This window comes from Balaenoptera musculus, chromosome 2 (assembly GCF_009873245.2).
Source record: "Balaenoptera musculus isolate JJ_BM4_2016_0621 chromosome 2, mBalMus1.pri.v3, whole genome shotgun sequence".
Taxonomy (NCBI): Eukaryota; Metazoa; Chordata; class Mammalia; order Artiodactyla; family Balaenopteridae; genus Balaenoptera; species Balaenoptera musculus.
Window position 1 is genome coordinate 163,821,260 of NC_045786.1, and position 15,099 is coordinate 163,836,358.

Genomic DNA, 15,099 nt, shown 5'->3' on the forward strand with positions numbered 1-15,099 from the left:
TGCCACTGTCATATGCCTTTTTTGGTGAAGTGTCTGTTAAAATCATTTGCTTTTTAAAAATCGGGTTGTCTTATAAGTTATGAGTTTACATATTCTAAATATAAGTTCTTTGTTGTGTGTATGTTTTGCAAATATTTTCTCCTAGTCTACGGCTGCATTTTCATTTCCTTAACAGTGTTTTTTGAAGAAGTTTTTAATTTTGATAAAGTACAATGTCTTGGTTTTTAAAACTGGTTCATGCTTTATGTATTGTATTTAAGAAATCTTTGCTAAATTCAAGGTCACTAAAATTTTCAGCTATTGATTTCTGCCAAATAAAATCCTAGCATCATCCTTTTAGAGCGCTTTGAAGAACATGGTTTGAAAAAATTTTTCTGAAAAATTGAGCCATATGATTCAGTGATTATTTTTTAATTACTAAGTGTGTCTGTTACTTGAAATGGGAAAGATTATTTCAGCACAAAAAGACTCACACTTCAAAGTCTTCAAATTAAGTAATGAATGTGTTTTTATTTCTCTTATAATTTAAAAACTGTGAACATTCTGTAATTCAGCAGCAGCCTTTACTTCCAGGTGACTTCTTCACTGGGTCTTAATTCCCTGCATGGAAAGAAAAAAAAGGAAGAAAAAGCAAAAGTGTAAATAAAACTTTTACGAGAGGATAAAAGGGAAAGTCAGAAGAATATGGGTTCAGTATTTTATATTGTATTAAATTGACCCATTTAAAACCTTTTATTAGATTCAACATATTCATTCTATTCTCTCATGATTTTAAACTTTTACCATCTCTTCCTTTTTCCAGATTAAAGAACCGTAATTTCTTAGTCTATCTTTATATGAAAGCAATTATCCTCTCAGTGAGTTCATTTAATGTTTTTCATATTCTTTCTAGCTCATTTTATCTGTCTTGAAATCCCTGGCTGGAACCTTCTCTACACAACGCCTTTGGCTGCTGCTTGGTTCTCTTATCCCTTGAGCTTCCTCCTGCCCCGCCGCACAGTCAGTGGCAGACACCCTGTCTTGCTAACTCGAACTCCGGTGCCATCTCCAGAGACACGGTGGGACCAGGTAGCTGCCAGTTGCTATTTGATCACCCAACCACCATGTCTAAAGCTCTAAACCAGTGCTGCTGAGAACAGAGCACCAAGCCACAATTAGTGCCGTTGTTTTCAGCTATATCATGGCCTAAGTAAGACAGTGTATGATCATATATGTTAAAGCACATAGAGGAGGCTCTGGCAAGCTGGTTTAAGACTGTTTCTACGTTAAAATGTACCCTGACTTAAAAAAAAAAAAAAAAAAAGACTTTCAAAGATCTGAAATAGCCTGTTCAGAAACTAAAGACTTGTTTATATTCCAAAAGTAATCATAGAGTTTTGTCTAAGGATTAAGCAACAAACAAGACTACAAAATAATATCACTTAAATCTAAATCCTCAGGGGGGGGAAAATTACCCCTTCTGTTTATTTTGGCACAAATGACATTAAGAAGAATACTTCTAAAACCTGACTGTTGGTTTAATAAAAAAACACAAAAACTAACCTTTTGTATAACAGACTCTTGTTCCGGAAGGCAATAAGCTTTTCATCATTCCTTCTGTCTAGGTAACATCCAACGACAAATCCCACAGGGACAAGTATATGTACCCAGTGGTCACGTACAATCTGAAGTAAGTTCATCTTGAATGCTATAAAAAAAATATAACTGCCTTTGAAGTACCTTTTAAATCACATCTGAAACAGGAAGCTAGCTCTAAATATAGGATATAGATGTTAAAAGCATAATAAGCCTCTTTACATTTGTTTGGCATCAGAATGTAGTATACTACTTAAAATCTACTTGATGAAGATTATATAGGTACAATGATTAGTATAAAAATTATACTGCACTAAAGTCAATTTACTACCTTTTATTTCTAGCTCCACCAGTGATCTGATATAACACAGGAATGGAGAGAGTATTAAAAAAATTCTACTTGCAAAAGCTGAGTATTTGCACCCTCCTAGTATTGGTTTAGAACCTTTACATTTGTAAAATATTTTTAGAACCTCTAACAATGTTAAACCAAATATAATAGTATTTTGTCAGAAGCAGAATTCTTTCAAGCTGTAATTATTGAAAACTATTTTTTTAAAACTAATTTTTGAAAGGAAATGAAAACATATGAGAAATTAAAAAAAAATCATATTGAATAATGTCACAACAGATCTGGATACCAATTAAATGACTCTACAAAACATATGGGGACAGAGGAACTTACTTTTGTAGAATGACTACTAGGTACCAGAGCCATCATATAGTCCAATATATAACACAAAATATTGTTATCCTTATTTTACAGATAAGAATACAGTTTAACCCAAATAGGTATTACGTGTAGATCTGGAATTCAAACTCAGGTTCATTCCAAAGCTCTAGCTCCTTCTATCATATCCAAATGCCTCTTGTAGAGACCCTTCCCCTAACTGATATTTATGGTACTTAAGACTTTTTAAGTGTTAGGAGTTTCTAAAAGGCAGAAGAGGAAGACTTCTTCATTGAAGAACTAGAAGTCATCATATGGAAAATGAAATTTGCAGTAATTCAATAAAAACACAGTTGAATCATCAATTTTCTGTAAAAATTTGTATCTAAAGATGAAATCAAAATCCATATGTATGCACATGAATCTAAAATAAATCAATCCTATATTATGGCTGAGGAGACAGGACAACATCATAGAAAGATAATACATTACTGCTAACAAAAGGGCTTAGCACTACACTGTGCTAGGATTACGTAGACTGGATCCCTGCTGCTCCTTCTAGGATACTGGTTCTCACACACATTCTAATTCTTTATTTCTCAAGCTTTACTATCTAAAGGCACTGGGTTAGGAAACGGACATGAAGTTAAGTCACACAATTACTACATACTGTCTTTCACAGAGTGTAATATTACACACAGCAGATTCCAGTCTGAATATCACCGATCTAGAAAATTATGATGTAAGTAAATGAGACGTCTGAAATAACTCCCCAGCTGATTTGCTGCAAAGAGTTCTTGGACATATAAATGTAAATGTAACCAATCTCACCTTATTCCTAGGAGATGGTGGTTCTCTTAGTATTGTACGTTCCCTAAGTAGCATTATTTGCATTTAGATCCTCAAATACTGTTTGATAAACATTTAGGTACTTTTTGTGATTCCGATCAAGTTAGCCACTTGTTTTATAAACTTGAGCCAGTCAAGTATGGGAATAACAATGCACGCCTTAATCAAATGATGTAACCTGGAAAGCACTAAACTACAAAATACTAGACAATATAGGTCTCTAGAGAAGTCTGGGGGTCATCTATTCTCCCACCTGTCCTTATTAGGTTCCTCAAGTTTCTGAAGAGGTGTCAATTCTAACACTCAGCACAGCTGACTGTTAGATAACTGTATTTAACCAACAAAAAAAATAATTGCTGACTCTCAGCCCAAGACTTTTTAATTAATTTATTTATTTTTGGCTGTGTTGGGTCTTCATTTCTGTGCGAGGGCTTTCTCTAGTTGCGGCGAGCAGGGGCCACTCTTCATCGCGGCGCGCGGGCCTTTCACTGTTGCGGCCTCTCTTGTTGCAGAGCACAGGCTCCAGACGTGCAGGCTCAGTAGTTGTGGCTCACGGGCCTAGTTGCTCCGCGGCATGTGGGATCTTCCCAGACCAGGGCTCGAACCCATGTCCCCTGCATTGGCAGGCAGATTCTCAACCACTGTGCCACCAGGGAAGCCCCCAAGACTTTATTTATTTTAATTTTTTTTTTAATCAGTCATCAGTTTTATACACATCAGTGTATACATGTCAATCCCAAGATTGACATACCTTCTAGAGTAATGGAAATAAAAACAAAAATAAACAAATGGGACCTAATGAAACTTCAAAGCTTTTGCACACCAAGGCTTTTTAAATAAGCCCATGGCCACCTGTGGGCTATAAGCCATTACTGTTGGCACTCCTCTAACAGGGCCAGAAGGCAATGCTGTCTGGCTTTACTCCAAGCAGAAGAGATGAGCCAAGCCCTTGAGACTCCTGCTGTATACAGGCTCTCACAGAGACTCTACAGGATTCAACTACCATGATGGAAGCCTGATTCCATCCCAAAGACATAAACGGCAAATCTTAGCCCACAGGCATTTCACATTACAACTGTACAATCTACTACTAAATGGACTTTGGGACCCAGTGGCACTCAGCATAATTTGTCCTGTATTATGTCACTGGGAAGACAAAGGGATGACCAGGGAAGACAAAGATTGATGGACATAAGAAGTGAGCAAGAATGATTCCCTAGAGAAAGGATAGGAGGGGGAACGTAGACAGGCTCTTGATCACGGGCTCAAGACAGCAAGATGGCTTCATCTGATGGGCAAAGGGGAGCAAGCACCTGGGACAGTCTCTAATGAGACAAGTCTAGGCTTGGATAAAGAGTGACATCCACATGGGTGCCCTCAACGGCACTGTACATATTATTAGTGTCTTCTTTATATGAAGACCTTTCAAGAAAACTTTTGTTTTTATTTCGGAACTGGGGAGTAGCTATGCTATTCCTGAAACAAAACAAAACTAACTGGTTTTTATCTTACGGACTTAGGGAATTGAGTAACGGATGATGTATCCTTTGATACCAAAATGATCCAAAATTTTTTCCCTACCTTTAGAAAGAGCTGACTCTTAGAGTACTCTCTGTAAGGCATGGTTCTTAATGCTTTTCATAATCACCAATTCATGTAATCCTCACATTACTATACATGTATTAACTAATACAATGTCCCCAATGCAGTAGGAATATTTTTTTTCAGATGAGGAAATCCAGGGACAATCAACTTGCTTAAGGTCACAGATGCAGTAAGTGGCAGACTGGTATTAAAACCCAGGCAGTCTGGCTCCTTGGTCCAAGCTCATTGGTGCTTTACTGTCTCTTACAGTAAGTATAAAGGTCAACATTTATATTAACCTTACTTTTGGCTTTATCTCGTTTTTCCTAATAAGGGCATAACTTGGAGATATCATGAGTTTGGTTCCAGATCACCGCGATAAAGCGAACATAGAGATAAAGCGAGTCACAAGAATTTTTTGGTTTCCCAGTGCACATAAAAATTAGGTTTACGCTAGAGTCTATTTAAAGTGTGCAATAGCATTATGTCTAAAAATACAATGTACATACCTTAACTAAAAAACACATTATTGTTAAAAAATGCTAACCAACATCTGACAATGCAGGGTTGCCACACACCTTCAGTTTGTTAAAAATGCATTATCTGTGAAGCACGATAAAATGAGATATGCCTGTATTACCTTTTCTTCAACCCAATTTTTTTCCGCTTAACTTCTAAAAAGAAAATTGTATATAGTGTGCATTTTTGTAAGCCCCTCTGAATTCACGCTGGAATAATATAGACGACTAGACATTAAAAAAATAAATTCTACTCTAATTAGTCCCTACAGCACTTTATATGTAGTGATCAAAAAGTGTCGACTTAACCTATAAGAAACAGTTCTGGATGCATGGAGAAACGGAACTCCCTGAGGTCTGGAACCTCGTCTTAATGAAGTATACGTCCTAGAAATCAAGCATAGGTATTACTTTTTTAAAAATTAAGTTTTGAAAAAGTGTGTTATTTTGTGGAATGGTCGGCTCAAGAGGATTGGAGACTTAGAAGAGAGCAAGGTTAGCTTCCAATCCTTAATAACAAGGAAGGCAGAACTCTGAAACTTGGACCAATCGGAGATGCTCGCGGAGAAGCAGTCCCTTCCCCGCTGCAGCCTAGGAGCCGTGAACCTAAAGATATTTTCCAGTTAGGACAGCCTCAGAGCACCCCTTCCCAAAGGCGCCAGGCGGGAACCGTGAGCGCAGCCGCCCACCTCAAAGCAATCCCTATTTCCTTGCCTTTCCCTGTCTCCTTCGCTGGAAGCCTCGGGAAGGCGGGCCGTTGCAGTCACGGGGAGGCCCAGACACCCCAACCCGCAGGTACACACCGCCGCTGAGGGCGTTCCTAGAGGTACACCCTCCCCGCCTGCACAAAGGGGACTCTCGCCGCCTCGACCGCCCCGGATCGCGGACCCACCTGAAGCCTCGGGAGCAACAACGAGACCACGACCTGGGGCGGCGGTGAGCCCAGCCTCCGGCGCCGGCGGAAGCTGCGGCCTCGGGACCCACCATTCGCCGCGCCCGCTCGAAGAGAGGGGTGGCTCCGAGAAATCATTCCTCTTCTTCCTTTCACTGCTTGACTCTCCTCATATTGCTTTTAGCTTCAACACGTTGTAAATTCTTTAAAAATAAAACTTCGGCCCCAGGTGACGAGACTCGGTGTAAATGCCACCTCCTTCCTCCAGCTTAGTCCCTCCCACCCCCGAAGATGGTATCACCCTGGCTCTCCCCGCCTCCGCGGATCGCCTCCAGTTTCAAAATGGCGGCCGCCATTGAGGGGCTTCTGCTGCCTGATCGTCACCGGCCCTGCTGAGCCAACCTCATCTTTTCTCGCTCTTGAACCTGGATGCAGCTAGGGGTTGGGAAGGGCAGTGGACGGCGTTGGGGGAGGACTGACGAGGCAAGTGGGGGCGGAAGAAAGCAGTGCGCCTTTGGATGGGGGAGGGAACGTCTCGGCCCTCGGGGAGAGCCTGGCTCCGACTCCGACCCGGTCTCCGCCGCGGACGTGCCCCCAGGGTTGCGGGTGCGACTGTCCTGGTCGTTTCTGGCGGAAGTGTTCAGCGAGGGAAAGAGAGTGACTTCTCCAAGGGTCTAAAGCTCTCGGTCTTTTGTGGCAGTTCCTACGATTCACTCCCAGGCTCTCCTTTCCTCCTTTTTGCTGTTTCCCTCCGGCCTTTCAGTCTCTCGTCGCTGGAGGAGTTAATCCGACGCCAGCTTTGGCTCCTTAGCATTGTGGCTACCTTGTTCTCAGCCTCCTCGCTCGGGGTCTTCCCGTCGTTTCGGGTTGAGAGATCACGAGGCTACTGGGCACAAAGTAGGCGTTCTTTTTAGTTAATCGGCTCCAAAGACCTTTAAGACGTTACAATGCTTTATTAAAACAGCCTCGGCCCTCCGCACCGCCCCCCTCCCCCCGCATCTCCTTTGAGCGCTTCCAGCATCATCACTCTATTTACATGCTCTTCAGTAAACAGGAAGTCAGAATAATTTTAACTCCGCCAAGTCTGGCTTCCTGTGACCAGGCGAGCCTGCGTTATCATTGCCCATGCCCTGAGTTTTAATTTTAGAACCCCTTTGACCCTGTTGTGAAACCCGTGCTCTCCCGGAATTGACCAGGAGGAGACTTTTCTCACTTGAGCTCCAGGGCTAACCCAGACTCTTTCGTTTTCCCTTAGATTTTGCATGGTTCCCCTCAGTTGTCATCAACATGCACGATCGTTATTGAGAGAGCAAGTAACTGATAGATAATTAAGGTGAAATGGTATCCGTCAGAAATCACTGCCCGGAAGGAATTTATGATACGGTGAAGGTTCATTCCTTTCAGTACACATTTATGTTGCTTTGAGCGCTGTGCTTGGTATTGGAGTTAAAAAGATTCACTTTTACACTTCCCCCATACATTTAACATCCATTCAACATATATTCTTTGTGCCCACTTGTGCTAGCTAAAAATAAATAACATTGCCTGGAGACACCAAAATAGCTTTATAAAGGAGTAAATATTTGAACTGGGTCACGAAGGGTCAAAAGGAATGTACTAAGCTCAGGAGGAGGTCATCCCTGGTTGCAGTACAGAGATGCAGAGACTTGAGAAGTTTTGGCGTGCTTAGGGAGAGCGGGAGAATGAATGCGCTTGAGCATGCAGTGTAAGGGCGGTTGGTGAAGGAACAGGGAGATTGAGGTAAACTTGTGAAGGACCTTGCTTTCCAAGGAAGGTGTTTAGATTTTATTCAGTATTTAGCCGGAAGTCAATGACTGCTTTGCACAAGGAAGGGGCATGAGTATTTGTTTTTTAGGGTGGTCTCTCTGATAGCTGTGTGGAAGATCAACTTGGAACAGGAAAACTAGATGAGAGGAAATTGCAATCATTCAGGTAAGGTAATGAATGCCTCCTTTGAGGCAGGATAGTAAAGGATGTCAGACAGACATTTCTGAAATGTCAAATAGGATTCAACTGGTGGCAGCCAATTTGGTGCTAAGAGGGTGACTTCAGAATTTTTAGTCTGGGAGACTAAGTGGTTGGTGATACCATTAAATAAAGCCTAAGACATGTACCTAAAAATAGTATGGTGCCAACTTGCACTTTAGGAGTGGCAAAGCACAATGCTCTACAGTCCAAAGCATTGATTTTAGAGTCTAGAAATCTCTGCTATTACAGTAGCCTCTAGCTACATGTCACTATTGCACACTTGAAATTGTGGTTAGTTCGAATTGTGATGTGCTGTAATTATAAAATACACGCTAGATTTTGAAGGCTCAGTACCAAAAAAAAATCTCAATAATTTCTTTAATGATTACATGTTGAGATGATAATATTTTGGATATACTGGGTTAAATAAAAGTAATTTCACCTGTGAAACTTCAATGTGGCTGTGAAAAAATTTTTTAATTACATATCTGGCTTGCATGATATTTTTGTTGGACAGAGCTGTTCTAGTCTAGACTAATGATAGAGGGATTAGTGAGGAGGTGGGATTTGAGCTGGGCCTTAAAATGATGTTAGTCAACGGTGATGCCAGGGCAGCTTGCTGGCTCCCTCCATTGCCAGTTAAGGCATTCAGGTTCTGCTTTTTCAAGCAGTAGGAGGCCTTCAGAGATTTCTGAGCAAGGGATCCTATGTGCAGGGGTGTTTTTGGAAGATTAATCTGGTAGTAAGGTATACGTTGAGATGAAGGAAGGAAAGGCTGGAGGCAAAGAAACAGAAACCCAAATGTAAGGTAATGAGGCCCTGTATTAAGGTACTTCCAGTAGGAATGGAAAGGGAATGATAAATGTACAAGGCATTCTCAAGGGGAGATAATCAGGAGTTGGTAACAGTCTGTTCAAGAAGTAAAGGAAGGAATAAAACAGGGAGTGTTTCAAGCCTTGGTTATTTAGATAACAATTAAGAAGTCATGTCATAGAGTTACAAGGTACATTTGAGTCTAAAGAAATTTAGTCTCAAAATAAAACCAGCAAAGTTGAAAGGAGGAAGTGTGCTGCTAAATACCTAAATACTCTCCTTTTTTATCTCCCTGCTTGCTCTGTCTTCTTTATCTAATCATGTATTTCAACTAGTTTTTCTAAAATACTGTATCACATCATCTTACTTGATAAGTGATCTTAAAATGTCTCTCTGTTGCCTGTTCTCTGTTCAACAATTAGAACTGGGTCCAAAGTTTCTAAGGCCTTTCATTAGCTGGCCCTTTTCTATTCTTTAGGACTTTTCTTTCATTTTTTGCTTATATGAAAGTGTACCAGGCTAGTTTTGTCACTGGTACTCTAAGTTTTTGTTTTATGCCTTTGATCATGCTATTCCCTGTTTTGAATAACTTTTTCTCTTTGTCCCTTTCTGCCCACTGCCTACCAATCCTTACCAATCGAATAATTTATGATCCCACCTCTTTTCTGATTCTCAATAACATAAGCTAATGTCAGTTTTTTAAATCTTATTTCCTAAGCCGCATATTTCAGCCCCTGATGAGAGACAATTTCATGTTATTTATTTTTGTCTTTTATTATCTTAGTCCTATTTTTTTATGTAAGTTTAGGCTTCCTAAAATTATGACAAATTTATTATTTTTTTAAAAGAACCATATAGGGACTTCCCTGGTGGTCCAGTGGTTAAGACTCTGCGCTTCCACTGCAGGGGGCACTGGTTCCATCCCTGGTCAGGGAACTAAGATCCTGCATGCCTCGCCACACGGCCAAAAAAAAAAAAAGGACCATATGTTATTCTGCTTGCTCACGGTCTTCACCTTAAGGCAAGACACAGATGTTAAATACCGTAATTAAAAACAGAAGTAAATCATTATACCGCATTCATGAGACTCTTATTTCTTTATTTTTTAGATTTTAAAGAACTCTTTCTTTGAATTCATGGTGTTTCATCCTATATACGACTGAGATACCAGTAAGTAAAGACTGTTTAATAAAGATACAGCTTTATTATATTACAAGCAATTGTAATAAAAATCTTTTCATCTATTGAAATCTGGGTCTGTCTGCAAAAAAGTTTTAACATGAACTCATTCAGTTCTACCTGCACGAAACTTTGTATTTTCACTTCATACTCTAAATAAAGAAAGTGGGGGGGGGAGGTAAGGTAGATTTGAGTAGGAAAAGTTTCTCTTAGGCCATTAATATAATTGTGGTACAGGGAGCTTTTTGGCAGGGAGATTCAAGTCCTATCCAAAACTGTATTTATAAATATTTTTCATCAAATAGAGAATTAGTATCTTTGTATTTCTCATACCTTACAAATAGGAACACACCAAGTCAATATATTTTTTAAAATTAATTAATTAATTAATTAATTAATTAATTAGACTGCGTCAGGTCTTAGTTGCAGCACACAGGATCTTTGTTGTGGTGCGCGGCCGGGCGCAGGCTTCTCTAGTCGCGGTGCGTGGGCTCCAGAGCGCACAGGCTTCTCTCTAGTTGTGGCACGTGGGCTCAGTAGTTAGCAGCACGCAGGCTTAGTTGCCCCGTGGCATGTGGGATGTTAGTTCCCCGACCAGGGATCGAACCTGCGTTCCTTGCATTGGAAGGCAGATTCTTAACCACTGGACCACCAGGGAAGTTCCTAAGTCAATATATTTTAAATTTTAACTTATTTGTTTCAGTAACTATTTGTTAAACAACCACTATGTGTAAGACATGTGCTAAAATAGTAAGGATACAAAAATGGATCAAACCTAGTCTTGCATTCAGAGAGCTCTCCCAAGCCAGAGGAAATACATGTAAATAGGTAGCTGTTAATGGTGTGGTAACAGCACTAAGCTCATTTAATGCCAGCCATCTTCATTTATTCATTTAAGAAGCATTTACTGACCACCACTATGTGTCAGGCACCGTGGGGTGTTGGAATATAACTATGATCAAAATAGACCAAGTCTCTACTTTCATGGAGTCCTTATTCTGGTGTGGAGGTTAAGAGGAGAGAAGGGGATGGACAAAGTGAGTAAGTAAATAAGCAGCAAGTGCAGGTGGGCACTAAGTATTTTGAGGAAAATACACGTTATAGATGTAACTGAGGTGGGGATGGACTTTAGGGTGGTCAGAAAATGTTTCTGAGAGAATAAATTTGAGGCAGGGAAAATAATAACTCAAACTAGTTAGAGATCTTGGTGACAGTGGAGATAGAAGGAAATACTTGAGAAATTATTATACTTGAGAAATACAATAGAAGTAAAAATGCAGGACTTACTGATGGATTGGATGTGAGCAGCAAGTTAAGGAAGGAATCAAGGATGATGCCATCAGAGGCCAGATGGTCTTAAAGCTGTGAGACTGGGTAAGATCGCCTAGAGAGAAAAGAGAAAAGAAAGTCCTGCTGAAAAGCACTGCCTCATTTAGAGGTTGAGGGGAGAAAGAGGAATTAACTAAGGAGAGTGAGGAATGGCCAGTTAGATATAAAGAAAACCAGGAGTGGGTTGACAGAGGAGAAGAGGAAGGTGTTTCTGGGAGGACAGAGCCGTTAATTTTGTTGATTGCTGCTACGATTTCCAATGATTTGGGACCACAGAAATGTCTATTGGCTTCAGTTGTATAGAGGTTTGTCAGTGACGTTGATGAAAGCTCTTGTAGTGATAGGGTAGAGAAAGACGTCAGATTTAGTAGTGTGAATGGGAGGTGAGAAAGTGGAGACACATCTGTGGACAAATATTCTGAGAAATTTTGCTGTGAAAGGGGAGCGTGGAAATGATGAAGCAGTTGCAGGGGATTGGAGAATTAAGAGAGGGTTCTTTTAAGTTGGGAAATTCTAGAGTATCTTTGTATGCTAATAGGAATGGTACATCAGTGATATGTTGATGATACAGGAGAAGGAGGGGATGATTGAAGAAGTTATCTTTAGAAGAGAAACGAGAGTGGGATTCAGAGCACATACAGGGGATTGGCCTTGGATGAGAGCTGAGCTATTTGTTCCTTACGATAGGAGACACAACAGTATACATGCAGATAGGTTAACAGATACGGAATTTGGAAAATGAGGGGTTACTGTCTGATTACTTTTATTTTATAATTGAGGAATGAGGCGAGATTATCAACAGAGAGTAGGGTGGAGAGAAGGGTGCGTGATACTTGAGCAGAGAAGAGGAGATGTGAAATGATGGTCTCAGAGATGGAAAGTCAACCTACTAAGAAAAATCAGATTGATAGGTAGGACATAGTGCCTGTTTGAGATCTTTGGCCATGAATTTGAAGAGCAAATAGCATAGTTTTGTGATTGTTTTTTTTTTCTCCTTCTGGCAACATTGAGCTGCTGGAATAGACGAAGTGAGTGATTGGAGTCAATGAGGGTTGGGATTTTGCCCGGCTTGTACAAAGGAGGGCTAGAGCAGCAAGATACTTGAGAGTATTTGCAAAATAATCATGATGGATCACGGATTGATGGTAAGACATGAGTGGAGACAGGAGGGGGTCATGGACGGTGAAAAAGTAGTCAGTGGATTAGAGATACCAGTGAGGCTAAAGGATTTTTGCAGTGGGAATTCTAGAGTAAGGAAGGTGGGAGTGAGAGAGGGAGATAGTTGAAGGTGATATTTTGAAAGTGCTGCAGCTTATTGGTCATGATAAGGTCACGGTTGTGACTGTGGTGGTGGGTAGCTGAAGTGAAATGAAGATTATTGGAGTTGAGAAAGTCAAGGAACTAAGAGGTCAGTATTGAAGCTACTCAGAGGAAGACTGAGTCAGGAACTAAAGTCCTCAGTGAGTGAGGTCAGATTAATAGATGCCAGCAATAAGGAAGAATAGGAAAGGCTCACGGTGAGCTGGCTGGGCAGTGTGACCTTCAATGGGACTGGAGTATTTTGAGGAGGAAGGAGAAGACAGGTCGGAAGCTGCAGTGAGGAGGAAGGAGCACATCCTTCCTGCTTTGGAGGTCAGGGAGTACAAGAGGAAAGAAGGCCTCTTGAGAAGCCTGCAGGAGAAACTAGGTTTCTGTGAAGATGTGCAGGTGAGGAGAATGTTCAGAGAAGAGGTTGAAGTCCAGGTGAGTGCAGTAGTTCCAGAGGGCATGCTGAAAGGGTTTCAGAGGGAGAAGAGGTAGTGGATTGGGTCCAGTTAGATGTGCACATCAGTGATGGTGCATAACCTAGGAGTCTTGGATCTTTGGCTGTGACCGAGATAAACAAGGATGGGAGATAGGGCAGGATTAGCCCCCTGACAGCCTGTTAAGAAAGGTGGGCAGTTTACCTTAGTTTGTTGAGATGACCTTGGGCAGATGGCGAGGGATCGTGAGATATGCAGTGACCTCTCTTACTTGCGTAGTTAGCCAGGAAAGGCTGAAGCTGAGATTTGAAATGTTGCTGTGGAGTTGTACTTTGCTAATCAGTGTTTTTAATAACATCTGTTTAATAGCACACAAATTCTAGGTCCTAAATTCCAATATGTGTGTTCATGTTGTATCTTCTTGAAATATGTAGTAGGCGTCCTGACTGTATTCTATCAAGTATGTGTTGAGCACCTACTATGTGTCAGTTTCTCTTTTAGGAATTACAAACATAAGGTACTACCTCTGTTTTTCAGTTGCTCACATTCCAGTGCAAGAGTTCTTAACATTAAACTCCCTGAAAAATACATGATTTTTTACATGTATATGGGCCTTTTCGTCTTTTTTTAAGGACTGGGGGGAGAAGGAAGGTCCATAGCCCTTTATCAGATTCTCGGGGGGGGGGTCCCTTTATTTAAGGACCACTGGTCTACTAGTAGAGAAAGACCCATAAACTAATAACTGTAATGCAGTGTAATTACTGCCATCACAGAGCAAAATAAAGGAGGAACAAATTTACAGTGAAGCATAAATTCACTAATTTAGTATACATTTATTTATTGAGGAACTTAGTAGCCTCCATTCTAGGTAATTTACACATTATTTGAAATCTTCCAACATCCTTTTTACGTATATATTAATACTCATGATTTATAGACTAGGATACATAAGTGAGGAAAAGTTAATTAACTTGCCCAGAACCACATAGGAGTAGATTCAAATACGGGTCAGTCTGATTCCAAAATCTACTACTTTTCATTAAACCACACTGGGGAGCCACTGCAGGACTCTTTGTAAACAGGAGTGTGTAAGATTATGTCTGTACCTTTACACTTAGCAATGATGGAAATAGGTCTTTAAAATGACTTTTATGTTTAACTGTGTTTTTATTTCTGTTGAAAGAACCTTTTGGATTGTTGTTATTGGACCGAAAAAATGACGTCTATTATCAAATTAACTACCCTTTCTGGGGTCCAGGAAGAGTCTGCTCTTTGCTATCTTCTCCAAGTCGATGAGTTTAGATTTTTACTGGACTGCGGCTGGGATGAGCACTTTTCTATGGATATCATAGATTCCCTGAGGAAGTAAGTTACTGTTACTATTTCCACACTTTTAGTAAATCAACTTCTCTTTTGTACGCTGTTATACCATTTTGATGTTACACAGTATTTGCTTTTTTGCTCTAATTTAGTTGATAGTAAAATATTTAGTTTTACTTATGCCAAAGAGCCAAATAATGACTGTTTTTATTTGTGTAGTTTTGATTGACTCGAGCTGTGTTTATTGAAATTCAGCGAAATATTAAGTTAATTGTTACTTGGCCGACGGAACTCAGTAGAAATTTTTGCACCCTAATTTTAGAAAAAGAGTAAGATTAAGTTTATAAGAATTTGAAGAGAGGAAAAACCTTCCTTGTAAAAGTTCTGCAGTCAAATCACATTAGCTTATTTTCTATTATCTTTTGATGCAATTCCTGTTATCATTTGATTCAATTTGAGAACTGGTGCTTAGAATGAAGACAGTGAGACACAAAAGGATACTAATCCATCAAAGAAAAATTTAGTTACATTAGCAGTACTGTACTAATTATGGAAGGAACCAGGACTTAAACATTTAAAACACTTAGACCTTGTTGCAAAAAATTTTTTTCTTATTTTTTTTGTTGATGAGAACATGTT

At 40.1% G+C, this 15,099-nt stretch overlaps 2 protein-coding genes across 3 annotated transcripts in view; one reads left to right on the forward strand and one right to left on the reverse strand.

The window, feature by feature from the left end:
* Positions 1 to 486: 486 nt before the first annotated feature.
* Positions 487 to 6,222, reverse strand: NDUFB1 (NADH:ubiquinone oxidoreductase subunit B1). The gene is made up of 3 exons (XM_036842737.1): positions 6,089 to 6,222; positions 1,543 to 1,687; positions 487 to 600 (listed from the first exon to the last, which is right to left on the reverse strand). The coding sequence occupies exons 2-3, from the start codon at positions 1,677 to 1,679 to the stop codon at positions 564 to 566; spliced, it is 174 nt and encodes a 57-aa protein (XP_036698632.1). The 5' UTR covers positions 1,680 to 1,687; positions 6,089 to 6,222; the 3' UTR covers positions 487 to 563.
* CPSF2 (cleavage and polyadenylation specific factor 2) overlaps positions 5,914 to 15,099 on the forward strand; it is a 33,490-nt gene continuing 24,304 nt past the window's right edge. The window contains exons 1-3 of one of the 2 annotated variants that reach the window (XM_036842735.1): positions 5,914 to 6,571; positions 10,000 to 10,060; positions 14,324 to 14,505. In XM_036842735.1, the coding sequence (XP_036698630.1) occupies positions 14,357 to 14,505 (149 nt within the window). In that variant the 5' untranslated portion in view covers positions 5,914 to 6,571; positions 10,000 to 10,060; positions 14,324 to 14,356. Of the gene's footprint in view, positions 6,572 to 7,964; positions 8,042 to 9,999; positions 10,061 to 14,323; positions 14,506 to 15,099 lie in introns of those variants that run through there. The other variant, XM_036842736.1, reaches the window with a different exon arrangement.

Excerpts from the sequence above, each read along its gene's own strand:
- NDUFB1 (XM_036842737.1), bottom strand. The coding sequence starts at position 1,679 with ATGAACTTACTTCAGATTGTACGTGACCACTGGGTACATATACTTGTC. Across the intron at positions 601-1,542 it reads AAGAGTCTGTTATACAAAAG|GGAATTAAGACCCAGTGAAG; the intron begins GTTAGTTTTTGT and ends CTTTCCATGCAG.